The sequence below is a fragment of the Trichechus manatus genome, unplaced genomic scaffold (assembly GCF_000243295.1).
Source record: "Trichechus manatus latirostris isolate Lorelei unplaced genomic scaffold, TriManLat1.0 scaffold00028, whole genome shotgun sequence".
Taxonomy (NCBI): Eukaryota; Metazoa; Chordata; class Mammalia; order Sirenia; family Trichechidae; genus Trichechus; species Trichechus manatus.
Window position 1 is genome coordinate 1,746,632 of NW_004443964.1, and position 13,214 is coordinate 1,759,845.

At 63.7% G+C, this 13,214-nt stretch overlaps 1 protein-coding gene across 1 annotated transcript in view; it reads left to right on the forward strand.

Annotated features, from left to right (window-relative positions):
• SLC38A10 (solute carrier family 38 member 10) overlaps positions 1–12,931 on the forward strand; it is a 39,312-nt gene extending 26,381 nt beyond the window's left edge. Inside the window, exons 11-16 of the mRNA XM_004374357.2 lie at positions 2,999–3,155; positions 6,196–6,363; positions 6,787–7,227; positions 7,754–7,867; positions 10,988–11,164; positions 11,395–12,931. Of these exons, the coding sequence (XP_004374414.1) occupies positions 2,999–3,155; positions 6,196–6,363; positions 6,787–7,227; positions 7,754–7,867; positions 10,988–11,164; positions 11,395–12,353 (2,016 nt within the window). The 3' untranslated portion in view covers positions 12,354–12,931. The remainder of the gene's footprint in view (positions 1–2,998; positions 3,156–6,195; positions 6,364–6,786; positions 7,228–7,753; positions 7,868–10,987; positions 11,165–11,394) is intronic.
• The last annotated feature ends 283 nt before the right edge of the window (positions 12,932–13,214 follow it).

Genomic DNA, 13,214 nt, shown 5'->3' on the forward strand with positions numbered 1-13,214 from the left:
TGAAAACCCTGTGGAGCACAGTTCTGCTCTGACACATGTGGGGTCGCCGTGAGTCGGGGTGGGCTCTGCAGCAACTGGGTGCTGGCTTATGGTAAGTCTCTGTTTAACTTTTTGAGAAATGAGGCTATAGATTTTTATATATTAATTTTTACCTGTTCACCAAACTCACTGTTTCTCTTGGGTTTTCCCACTCGGGACTGATGATAATGTCACCGCCCCACCCGTGCCTGCACCTTTCCATCTCTCCTGTCTGCTGTTGCGTCTTGCATCTCCCGCCGTGGAGCTGGTGGTGAAGGTGCCAGCATGTCCCAACACCGTGGGGGCTGCTTCTCGTGCTCAGCCGCTCAGCCTCATGTGGCTTTTGGCTCGATGTGTAGAGACAAACGTGTATGTTCACACACCTCCGTGTGGACACAGACGTAAACACACATGCAGTTGTGTGAAAGAAGTACATCTGTGCCCGTTCTGCCACGTGTTTTCAAACCAGGCAAGCGTGTTGCATGTCATCGCATGCCTTCTCACTGTGGCGGAGGGGACAGCAGAGTTTCTCTCTGCGACTTAGTGTCGCTGGTCCCCACACAGTCGGCGATGGACATGTCAGCCGTGTGTGCCCTTCTCCCAGTGCGCTGCTGCCTTTTATTTGCTGTCATCATTAGGTGGTGTTGAGACAGTTCAGCTCACGGCAACCCCACGATTGGTTTCAGATTGGACCATTGTGATCCAGAGAGTTTTCACTGGCTGATTTTAGGAAGTAGATCACCAGGCCTTTCTTCCTAGTCTGTCTTAGGCTGGAAGCTTTGCTGAAACAAGTTCAATGTCCTAGCAGCACGCAAGCCTGTACTGACAGACAGGGGGTAGCTGTGCATGAGGTGCATTGGCCGGGAATTGAACCCAGGTCTCCCTCATGGAAGGCTGGAGTTCTACTGCTCAGCCACCACTGCCCCGGAAGCCACAGAAGAACGTGTGGGTGCATGCCGGGTCAGCGACGTAGTTCTTAGGGGTGCCGCAGACACTTGGGCAACTGTCTGCAGGTGTCTGGCCCACCTGAGCATCGACGCTGCTGTTTAGCTGGTGCCAGAGTGAGGAGCCAGCTCCCACCTCGAAGCGTGTGTGTCTGGCAGGCACAAACCAGCCTCCCTGGGGACTTGGCTCCACGCTGCCCAAGGCCTGGGCCGGTAGACACTATCCCTGTGGCCCTGTGCGGCCTCGTCCCAGGGTCTCTCCCACCAGGGCAGCTCTGGTCACCCTGCCTGAGGTCCTAGTGGGCCTGTGGTGGTTCTTCAGAGCGGAGGGAGAGGGCGTGGAGGCTCGGCTGGGCAGCGGTCAGCTGGTGAGTGTGCGCGGCAGAGCCCAGGGGCCGCCCGCCAACAAGGTTAGAAAGACTAGCGGGTCTCAGCAAAGGGGGGTGCCTTGAGCCAAGCAGCGGAGGTGGAGGCACCGAGAGGGCCCCTTTGATGGCACCTTCTCTGCCGCTTTCATACGGGGTGTCTCCTGTCGGCTGCCAGCCGTGTTTTGCCACGAGCTGCCTGGGGAGCATGGCGGAGGGCTCGCCCTGAGGGTGCAGGTGCTTGGGTGGGCGGGCCATGAGGTTTTCCGAGTGGCATGGGGGAGTCAGGAGCTGGTTTCTGGGCCAGACCCTGTGTCTGGGCCTCCTTTTTGCCCTTCAAATGGCATGGTTCACCTCCTCCTCCCGGAGTGTGTTGCGTGTTCTTGGACTCTGGGGTGAGGCTCGGTGCTGGAAGAGGGGCCGGCAAGCTCACTGAAGCCAGGAGCCCCTGGCACTGTGGGGTGGTACCTTGAGTGGAAACCAGCTCAGTGCTCCTGGAACGACGGAGAGGGAGGAGCCAGGGGAGGCTCTCCTGGGGGCTCTTTCTTCCCAAGCTGGTCAGCACCCAGCCTCGGGCCTGGGCACGTTCTCCCTGCAGAAGCCTGTCCTCTGGGTGGTGGTGGCCCTGCACGCTACCCTTCCTGCTCCGGCATTTCTGAGACTTAGCGCGACGTGCTGGCTCCGGGCCGCGAGGAGGTCGAGGGTGGGGTGGCCCTGCTCTGGGGGGCCGCATGGCCTGGCCGAGCAGGGCAGGGATGGTTGTGCCCACTGCCACCGCCACACACGCCACTGGCAGGAGGCTGCTCCGCGCGTGCGGGTTTTAAAACAGCAAGAGCTGCAGCGGAGACCGAGTTGTGTCACATGGGTCTGCTGCACTCAACGCCTGAGGCCAGCGTTTGTGGCCACCCAAGAGGTCCCCCGGGGGTCTACAGCCAGCAGGGGTGGGGAAGAGCCTCAGGTCCAGGCGCCTGGCAGCACTGTCGGCCGCCTGGCTGCTCGGGCCTGGCCCCTGCTGGGGGACACAAGGTTCTCCCCTCACTGGCCTGGGTGTGTCCAGCCCACGGGGTCTGATCTGGGTGACTCTGGGGGGCAGTTCGCTTGCCCTGGCCTGGGAAGTGCTGGCCTGATGGGGCTGCCTCCTCTAAGGGGCCGCCATGGGCGGGTCCCCCTGTCTGCCGACGCCCTGAGATTCTTGCTCTGCTCGCCAGGGCAGCCTGGTCTTGGCAGCGGTGGGGGCGGCGCCCTGGCTCTCCAGGAGACATGATGGTGGCCAGGCCTCTCCAGTCTCGTCTACACCCACCTTCCGTCTTAGACTCCTCTGACCCTTGCGTCTCCCCGAGACCCCGCTCCTCCCCGCCCTTCCCCCATTTCTGCGGTGCCAGCAGGCTTGGTGGCGACCCCTGGTGCACGCGGAGCCCTGTGCGGTGGTGCTGCTGGGCCCGCTGGGCTGCACCCTGCTGCTGTTCCCCGGTCCCCCAGGCCGCAGCCTGCACCCCTTCTCCATCACAGAAAGGAAAGGCAGAGACCCTTCTCCTCTCCTACTTGCCCCCGACCCTGAGTCCAGCCCCTCCCCCACCCTGCCCCCACCCTGAGTCCAGCTCCCCCCGCCCCCGCGCATCCTGCCCGAGTGTGGGGCTGCCTGACCCGCTCCTGGCTGCTCTCCTGGTCCAGGTGGTCCTCTGGGTCGGCCTGGGCGTCCTGGTCATCAGCACATACACCACCCTGACCGTGGGCGAAGAGACCCCTGTGGACTTTGCAGAGGAGACCGCCGACGGCCGGCTGGGGGAGGTCGAGAGCGGCAAGAAGGCGGAAGCGGCCCGGCTGTCAGGTGCGTGCGCTGGGCCCTCACCCGTGCCCCTCACGCTTGCCCCCACATGGGGGCTCAGCAGCTTGTCTCTGGGGCACGTGGGGTACAGGGGTGCCTTCCAGACGCGGTTTGGGTATGTGTCTGCCAGGCTGCCTTCTGGTTGGGGGAGGGAGCGGGGGATGGGGTCCAGGCTGCCCCAGCGGCATGTAGGGTGTGGGCGTGTAGGCCTCCCGGCAGCAGCAGGGCTGAGACGGCACCGCCCGCCACGCCCGCCTCTCCCTGCACGGCTGCGGGAGTCCAGCCCCACTGTCCAGGGTGCCAGCAGGTACGCGAGTCTGAGGGTTCCTCCCCTGCGCGGGTTTGATTTGGTTTCGAGGATGTACGGTTTGAGCCTGTTTCCACCTTGACGGAGGCAGCAGTTATGCTCTGCCTGTTAACTGCCCTAGTGAGTCATTGCTTGTTTTCCCAGGCCGCTGGTGGGGTCACGGCCACCACGCTCCCCACTGCAGGCTGTCCCAAACGTGCTGGTGCGTGGGATCCCTCACCCCACGCACCTGCGTCCTTCGGGGTACACAGGTGCGTTTCGGGGCACAGCTGTGGCTACGCTTGTCTCTGAGGTGGTTGATGCTGAGGGGAGGCCCTTTGAGGCTGTGGACCCTGGTGTAGGTCAGGACGGGGGTCCGAGGGAAGCTAGGACAGTGGGTGGGGGCTTCAGGGTGTGGACCAGAGCGTGGGGCCGAAGGGCGAGTGGATACATGGCCGTGGTGACCACAGGCCTGAGCACGGTGCCCAGCTGGGCTGTGCGCTGCGGGCTTCCTGCCCATGGGACCCCCGGTTTCCTGAGTCTGTGCCTGGGCTGAGTCTTCTAGAAAAGCACCCCCCCCAGGGGTGAGGGATGTCTGGAGTCCCTGTAGCCCGCGGCGTCCTCTGCTGGCTGGAGCCATGTTGCTTGAGTCTTGTTGACGGAAACTGCCTCTCGGACAAAAGGCCTGGGACCCTCCTCGGTGTTGTTTGGCTCTGTCCCCGCTGCGTGTGCTGTCCTGTCCCCGTGGGGCCCGCGTGTGCTGTCCTGTCCCTGCGGGGCCTGTGTGTGCTATTGGCTGCTTCCTAAGAGAAGTTCAGAAACCACATTGTCTCCCCCTCCCAAGGGGCTCCGCCCACGTCCACCTTGCCGCGTTGTGGCTGAGGGGCCCTGTGAGATGGTGCCAGGACCACGCTGCCTTTGTGCAGCCAGTCGCGGTGCCCCGGCTGGAGCGGCGCTCACGGCATAGAGTGGTTTTCAGGTACTGATTGTGAGGTTTTTGTTGGTTTTACCGAGCCCAGGAGGTGTTGAAGCCTCACTGCTCACGAGGGAAAGGGCGGTCGTGTAGATGAGGGCCGTGTGCGGGCCGGACTCCGGCGCTGGAGGCGCTGCCATGAGCCAAGAAGCCTGTGCTCCCCCAGCAGTAACAGGCGCGGCGTCCCTGTGACGAGGTCCCCGAGGACCTGATGGCGCCTTGGCGCTGTGTGGTGACTACACCTCCTGGTGGAGGGGTGCTCTGCAGACCGCACGGCGCTCCTCACCTCACAGACGCCCGGGCAGCGTGAGGGACCGCTAATCTACGCCGCGGTGACGAACTTAATTTTCTTTCTTGCTGGGAAGATGACTGCTCAGGGGCACGGTGGTCGCCTTACGGAGTGGCGATTTCCTTTTCTTGTTGTATTTTTTCTTCCCCTCTCAGCTCCTCTTCTATAGCTTTGCCCCCACCGGACAGGCCCCTCCTGATTTGCAGCCGCTCCTGTTAGCGCCCAGGGCTTCTGCGAGGGGGTGACGGTGGGAAGAAGACGGACATTGTCACCTGCTGGGGTGGACAGCCCCACGGTCACTCCAGTCGGTCACTCGGCTCAGCTGTGGTTAAGCTGCGAGCGGCCGGAGTCCAAAGCCTGCTTTCTGTCAGCTGGCTATTAGCCAGTTGGGCGCTAGCCCTCCCTCCACCGCTGGTGCAGCTCACAGAGCTTCCCAGGTCACGGCTGCTGGCACGTGTGTTCTCTGTGACCAGAGACTCAGCCAGCAGGTCAGGGCGAGAGGCAGGCCGAGGCTCAGCGGGTCTTCCTCTTTCTGGGGTTGGGAGCCGCCCGCTCTCTCTAGCAGGGCTGGCTGAGTCCTTGCTCCAGAAAGTTCCACAGGCCCTTGTAGGGCGCGGGCTTGCTCTGGATGCCAGCTCTGCTCCTGGCCTGTGGCCCCGCTCCTCCAACGACCTGCATCGCCTTTCCAGAACGGAGTGGAGCCCGAGGCTGTGGGGCCTTGGCGTGGAGGGGCTCTGCTTTGTAAAGGCTGCTTTTCTCTTGCTGGTTGTTGAGCTTTGCTGCATTTACCTTGTGTGGAGAAGGTGGTTTTCTTTACAGTGGAGGTGGCTCCTCGGTGGCCTTCACGGTGACCCAGTTCTGTGGCCACCACCACGTGCCCCTGAGGCCCCTGGGTGTCACGTGCTCCCCCATCCCCCACCCCCTTGTGTTTGGGACGCCAGCATGGGACACTCACAGGAGGGAAGGGCCCAGCTTTGCCGTTTCTCCCTTGTCTTCTTTTGATGTCGATTTTAACCACCTGCGGGGAGAAGTTGGCGCGCGGGTGCACACACGCGCGCACACAGACACACACACACAGCTTGTAGCAGGAGGAGGTTTTGGCAGGCTGCTCGCCCTGCCATGAAGGGGTACGATCACAGACGGGCCTGACCGACTTGACAATTTGCCCCATCTCATTCGAACCTCCTGCTCCGGTACACGACGTGCCTGCAACGGCGGGTTCATGCTGCCACTTGGTGGGAAGGGCATGGAATGACGGGGCTGTGCGCTTCCTGCACTGGGTTAGGTGTAAATTGCGTTTTGACATATTTTTGTTATGAATACACGTGAAAAATGACAGTTTTCTGTGCTTCTTAGCCACTAGTGGTCGGGCAGGAAAAATATAACTGCTGGGGCTCTGCCGCCCGGCTGGTGAGATGTGGTTGTAACCAGGAGAAGCAGCCAGCAGGACGTCTGCTGCACAGAAGCCCGTTCAACCCGCCGTGTGTACTTCCAGCCCAGGACCCGGTCGCGGAGGTGGCCAAGGACTCCCGCAACGAGCTGAAGCTGCCCGGCATGAAGGACGAAGCGGAGCAGGCTCAGATCAAGGGCCCCGTGGAGGTGCCCCCGCGAGGAGACGTCAAGGAGAAGCCAGAGGAGGCACAGCTGGACCGCCCAGGCCAAGGTGGGTGGGGACGCAGGGTGCAGGGGCGCTGACGCCCTGACGGGGTTCTCAGGCGTGTGTCTTTTTCTCTGCTCAGCTCAGTCTTGGGCTCAGGTCCTTTCTGCTCTTCGCCTTTGCTTCAGGTTGATGTTCTGCTTGCCTGCAGCTGCTGCTCTTGTCTTCTTCTAGAAATAAGGACTGTCCTCTGCTGGACAGCAGTCAGACGTGCAGGAGGAGCCCTCCGCACCCAGCCAGATCCCCCAGGGCTCCTCGTTGTCCTTCCAGGGGAAGACACAGCTTAGGGGACACTGAGCTTCTGTTAAGGGTGACGGGAAATTCAGGAAGCGTTAATGGCAATGGTTGAACAATGGGATGAATTTAGTTAATGTCACCAAGCTTTGCACGCGAAGATTGTAGTTATTAAAAGTACTTCTGTCCTTTCAGGGGTTGTTGTGCCCCTGGGGGAGGCCCACCGTCACGAGCCCCCCGTCCCACATGACAAGGTGGTGGTCGACGAAGGCCAGGACCAGGACAGACCAGAGGAGAGCAAACACGCCTCCAAACACGCAGGCGAGGAAGCCCCGGGAGGCGTGGAGCCGGGCGCACGCCCCCTGCCGGACGTAGGAAGAGAGAGGCGGGCGCCCGAGCGGGGAGAGGTGCTGCAGGAAGTGGCTGGCCCTCCTGAGCAGCTCCAGAAGGCTCCAGAGGCCAACGGCCAGCCAGCTGTCCAGCCTGCCCGTGAGGACCTGGGGCCCGGCAACAGGGATGGCCACCCAGGGCCCCCGCCAGAGCTTGTGGAGGAGCAGGAGGTCCCAGTGGCAGGAGGAAGGGGGAAGGCAGACCGTGTCCCACCACCGGGTCCCGCCGCGGAGCAGAGCGGCCCTGGTAGGTACCAGCCGTGGGGCTTCCTTGGGGAGGGCCGGGAGGACAGAGGAGCTACTCCTGCTTCCGTGCTGGCTTTGCTGTCCTTCCCGAGTCTGGTGTGTGGAGCAGCGGCCACGGCAGCTGTTGGGGACAGGAATCTGGAGGCTTGACAGCTCCTGTGGTATCTGTCAGGCGGTTGTTTGCTCGGCCACGAAGTGTTGGGTGCCGTGCTGTTCCTGGTGTCTGGGTGCATGGGGACGGCGGGGAGCGTGTCGGTGACACTGCTGAGCGCCGTCGGAGGCTGGTTAGGAAGGCATCTGCGTTCTGAGTGGGAGAGGCACTTAGTGCTGGCACGCTGCCACCAGGCTTTGCGACAGTTAACTGTTTTATTGCTTCCCCGGTGATCATCCAGCTGAACGCAAACTGCGCTGACGAGGGGGGGCTTCTGAACACCTGCCACCTCCCCTGCCCCTGCACCCTCGTGCTCTGGCCCCTTCCTTCCTCTGACATGTGCAGAACCGTCCATGTCTCGGTCTCGTGTCTGCAGGTGGGAAGGCTGTCCTCCCGGCAGACAGACCTGAGCCCCCGGCAGGGCTGCCAGCCGAGCTGCGGGAGCAGAGGCACGTCGAGGGCCAGGACAACGCCGGCAGCAAGCTGGAGGGTGAGGCTGGTTGGCTCCACGTGTCCCCGGGCCCTCCCTCCCGTCACCCCCCAGGCAACCCCCGGGGACGGTCTGAGCCAGTCACCCCTAGGTCACCCCCAGGGAGGGTCTGAGCTCATCACTCCCAGGTCACCCCCGGAGAGGGTCTGAGCTGGTCACCCCCAGGTCACCCCCGGAGAGGGTCTGAGCTGGTCACCCCCAGGACACCCCCAGGGAGGGTCTGAGCAGCCCCTAGGACACCCCGGCTGCTGCTCTGTTGGGTCTTTCTCCCCAGGAGGCACCCTAAGGTGCCACTCTGTCCCACCAGCAGCTTGCTCTCCCGCACCTCCCACGCTGTCACACGGCTGGCTAATTACCATCTTTGCTTCGTCCTAAAGCAGATGTGTTAGTGCTCCTAACGCTCCTGGTACTTAAAGCAGCAGGTGTTGGGGGTGGGGCTTGCGTGCCCCACGCGTGGCTTATTTTGGGGACGCACCTCACCTGGACCTAGCTCCAATCTCAGCCCCCGCGGGTGGCGCTTACCCCCTCGCCCTCCACCTGCACCCCCGGCCCAGCAGGAGAGCACTGTGTGATCACCTGCAGCAGAGAAGTCACCTGTCCTCAGATGAACACATTGCCCTCAGTGGAGACAGGTCACCTGCCTCCTGCATCCCTCAGTCCGTCTAGTTCCCCTCCAGCTTTCGGCTTTCACAAGCTCCGTGGTTGTGTGCCCTGCACCCTGACAGATGAGACCCCCCTCTCTTGGGGGGGTGGGGGTAGTGACAGCTCTCCCGGGACGGGGACTCCGGTTCTCTCCTTCTCTTTTCTTGGTGACTGACGGCAAGGCCATCTCCTCATGCAGGTCAGGCCCTGCCTATCCCCCGGGCGTAAGGCCAAGCACCCCTGCAGCGATGCTCTCATGGGGTTCCAGTGTTCCGGAATGTTCTTCCTCCAGGGACCCTCGGCTCCGCTTGGTCTTGACTGGGGGCGTTTTGTGTGTGCTTTGGCATCGCAGCCTGTCCCCTCTGGCACATGGGTCTGGGCGGCAGGGTCTCTGCTGCCCTGTTGTCTCTGCCCATGCCTGTTGGCAGCAGGTTCCCGGTGGCCAGGCCTCTGGACCTGCCTTTGGGGCAGCCTCACAGGAGTCAGCACCACCCATCCCCAGGTCTTCATAAGACCCAGGCCTTCTCTTTCCCATGGAACGTGCCTCCCGGGGCCCCACAGTCTCAGCACAGCTGGTCCCCACATACTGGGCGCAGCAGAACCAGATGTGAACGTGCAGCCTCCACTGCGCAGGCCCAGGGCTTCAGCCCCAGACGCCCCCTCCAAACACCTGGAGGCTGAGGCAGAGCAGAGGGGCCCAGGTGTTCGTGGAGCTGGTGGTTGCTTTGAAACTCTTCCATGTACGCGTTTTGTCTCTGATTTTATTTACTCTGGCTGTGTTTATCGGTTCTGATTCCTGTAATCTGTTACCTAAACCTGCTTGATTCTTTGACTTTTTTTTCTCTCTGAGAAAGAACATTATCCTGTTTCCTAATCTGCTTTTCTTCTCTATGCCTTTCAACGGGACCGCACAGCCGAGATTAAAAAGATAGTGGCAGGTATGGATGGAGGATGGCGGCAGGGTAAAAGGCGGGTTGGTGGAGGGTCCGAACGCCTGGGCACAGCAGAGGCCACGGCGCCCTGCCACTGCTGGAGTCCTGCATGCACCCGTGCGTCAGGGCCTCCTCGGAGCCGCACGCGGGCCCCCAGCCCCAACGTGCCCTCCTGCTTTGACCCTGACCACGGTCCTTGGCCGGGCTGCGTGGGGCGTGGCTGTCATTGGGGCAGTGGGCGGAGTCTGGGCTCTGGTGGCTTCAGGCACTGTATGCAGGGCAGGGTGCCGCCTGTGCGGTTGCGAGTGTGTGCACGCATGGAGGGCTCCTCCGTGTCTCCCATCTGCCCTGTGTGTCATTTCTGGGCGGATGAGGTGCCTCCCCCCACCCAGGTCCACGGCTGCCCTGCCATGGGTCCCGCTCTCCTGGAACCCCGTCCTGGGGGGTAGGAAGGGGCAGCAGCATGGGGACCTGGTCCCTGCACCTTGTCCCCTGGTGGTGGCTAGCAGCACCGGGGCGAGAGCACTGAGGTGGCCGAGACCCAGGGGATGGCGCCGAGTGCCGAGCGCCTCCCATGTTGGGGCCTCTGCCACGGGCCAGGGTGGGCTCTGCCACATACTGTGTCCTCTCAGCCATGAGGTGTCCCTCGTTCGGCTGTGGTGGCTGCTGGGCTGGGGTCCACTGAGGCCCGGTGGCTGCCACTGTGAGCATGCTAGCTCCCGCTGCGGTGACGGCCACCTGTCGCCATAGGGAGGGAGGGCCGGCCGCGTGCCATAGGGGCCTGGCATGCTGTCACCCCACTGGGATGCTCTGTTCCCCAGAGGCAAGACGGTAGTCGTTCTGATTTGAACCTTCACACCTGACGGCCCTAACTCACCATCTCCCAAAGCTTCCCCATTGAGAATGCTGCTTTGTACTGTAATCAGGGCGGCGGGAGGGCTGGCGGCGAGGAGTGAGCTCCCGGCACCCAGGGCTGGCAGCTGGGGAGACCGAGGCGGGGGGCCAGCCCCCTGCTGTCCCTGGCTTTCCTGCCAGAACGACACCCCACACCTCCTCGCGGGAGGCCGCCTGTGTTCCCTGTTGGGCTCACTGCTCCTTAAGGCGGGCTGCGCTCAGCTCTGCTGCAGTTAGCACCCTCACCTAGCGGGACTTCCTTAAAGTCGATTGTCAGTACTCATTTAAAACAGGTTAGTTCGTTTTTTCCTTACACGCTGGTCATGGAACAACCGAGTGCGCAAAATAGACAGCCTGGCTCGCCAGGTGACCGTGTCGCCGTTTTGGCAGTTCCCTCCATTCTCCTCTCGGCGTTTTTTCGTGGGCAGGCTGGGGCGGTTGGGACCCCGCAGGTGCATCTGAGCCGCAGTGGGTAGCAGAGCGCACAGTAGGAGGTGGTGGCCCCTGCCCAGATCTCCCTCTGCCTGGGGCTGGGGCTTCGGCCTTCGGGGAGCTGGGCGGTGGCGGGCGCCGAGGTGGGGGGGCGAGCCCCGGGAGGAGCCCCGTGGGGGTCCTGGCCCCGCCCCTGACTGCGCGTGCGCGCCTGCCCCAGGCGCCGGCAAGGCGGAGCTGCTGGACCACGCGGTGCTGCTGCAGGTGATCAAGGAGCAGCAGGTGCAGCAGAAGCGGCTGCTGGACCAGCAGGAGAAGCTGCTGGCGGTGATCGAGGAGCAGCACAAGGAGATCCACCAGCAGCGGCAGGACGACGACGAGGAGCGGCCCCGGCCGGGTGGGTGCCGGGCTTCGGGGGGGTGGAGGTGGGAGTGGGGGGATGTAGCGGACCGGACGGGGGCTGGGGGTGTGGGCGGGGCGGGGGCCCGGGGGGGGGGGGGGGGGGCTGCGGTTGGGCTGAGCCTCCAGGGGGCGCCCCAGTTGGATTCCTGATTGTGTGCGGGGGCTGGGTCCCCTCAGCCCCTGCCTGGTGGCCGTGCTCATGCCGCGCTAACCTTCCCTTTGCAGTGGACGCGCAGGACGAGCCGGGGCCGGTGGCGCGCCGTGACAAGGACAGGGAGATCCCCGCCGGAGAAGCCGGGCAGGACCTGCAGGCTCAGGCCGTGCAACTTGCGCCCAGAGACCGCCCGGCAGCCCCCAAAGAACACGGCCCGCGGGCCGCGGGGGATCCGCAGGGGGCCGCGGTCAGAGGCGCAGCCGGCCTTCCTGATAGCGGCGCGGACGCAGAGCCCCGGGCAGCCCAGGCCAAGGAGGGGAAAGGCCAGCAGGGCGCCCCGCAGGAGCAGGAACCGCCGCCCAGGGGCCCGGAGCTGGCCGCTGCGCAGAAGCCCGCCGTGTCGCCCGAGCCCCCCCGGCAAGGTCGGGGAGCCCTTGGTGGAGTCTCCCAAGAAGGGAAGAAACCTGGAAAGGAGGCGGCGGCCATCGCCGCTGAAGTTGGGAAGGAGGCCGCTGCGCCCGGGGCGGGGGTGGAGGCTCCGCAGGTGAGACGAGACCAGGGGCCTGCGGCGGACCTGGCCCACGATTCCAAGGGAGGAGCAGCCCCTCGGGCCCCGTCAGCGTCCGAACGCCGGGGCGCCTCTGACGGGGGTCGGGGCCAGGCCCATCACCCGGAGGCTGGGAAGGAGGGGCTCGGAGGGGACCCCGCCGCGCAAGAGCCCGATCTGAGGCTGGAGCCCGAGCCGGGGCCCAAGGTGGCCGCCCCAGAGGCCCCGAAGCTGGACAACGCCAAGCCAAACCGCGACCTGAAGGTGCAGGTGGGCGCTGATTTGCGGCGGCGGCGCCGGGATCTCGCCCCAGACTCGGGGCAGGACGGCGTCCTCCTCAGCCTCCACCCCCTGCTGGGGCTCGGGGCCGACAGCCTGCGTGGTGCCCTGGAGGCCCAGCTGCACCAGGCGGCGCAGGGGGTGGCGCAGGTGGTGCGGAGCCGGCAGGTGAAGCAGGTACTGGGGGCCTTGGAGGAGGCGTGAGTGTCTCCTGCGAGCCGGGCCTGAGTTGGGCCAGCTCACTCGCCTGGCTTGGTGTCTCACAGCGTCATCCATCCTCCCTGCCCGGCCGGAGGCTGCCGCGCCCCCCACCCCCACGCCCTCCGCGGAGCTCACCGGACCCATTACGCCCTTTCCAGAGCGGCCCCCTCCTGCCCTTCTGTTGGCTTCCTACTTCATGGCTGTGACTAAAAGATTCCTCCAACGTCCCACTGGACACTTGGTCCTGTCAGCCTGAGGAGGGCCGCTCTGGCCCTGAGCCCCACCTTGGACACGCCACTCCAGGTGGCCCCTGTGTGTCAGACCAGTCCCACACTCCCGCAGCCCACCTCCCACCCTCAGTGACCTGGCCCTATCAGGCCTCAGAGCCAACTGACCACAAAGCTCATTAGTCAGGAGTTCCATGGTTTCCCTGGTGTCCTCTGAGCAGCGTAGATACTCTCCAATGAACACTGCCTGCCGCTGCCCGCAGGGACACGTGTGAGCTGCTGGGGGGCCGTGTCTGCCTCTCCACCTTCCCCATGAGTTTATTTTTAACCAATAAAACAACTGATAGCTGGAAATAGTGAAACTGGTATTGAGATGAATTACGTAAAAAAAAAAAAAAAAAGGCTCAGGATCCCACTGACAGGAGCAATGGCAAGAGAACCTCGTTAATAACGGTGCTGACTCAGGATACCCCTGGGCCGAGTGTCACCACTGGGGAGGGCGAGGGGAGGCGCACTGCACAGCGGCGGCCAGTTAAGGGCCACCCCCACTGGAGATGGCTGCCGTGGGTTCTAGTCGATGATACCCCCTCCTTTCTCTCATCAGTCCCCTGTCCGAGAGGAGGGTTCGGCACCTCAC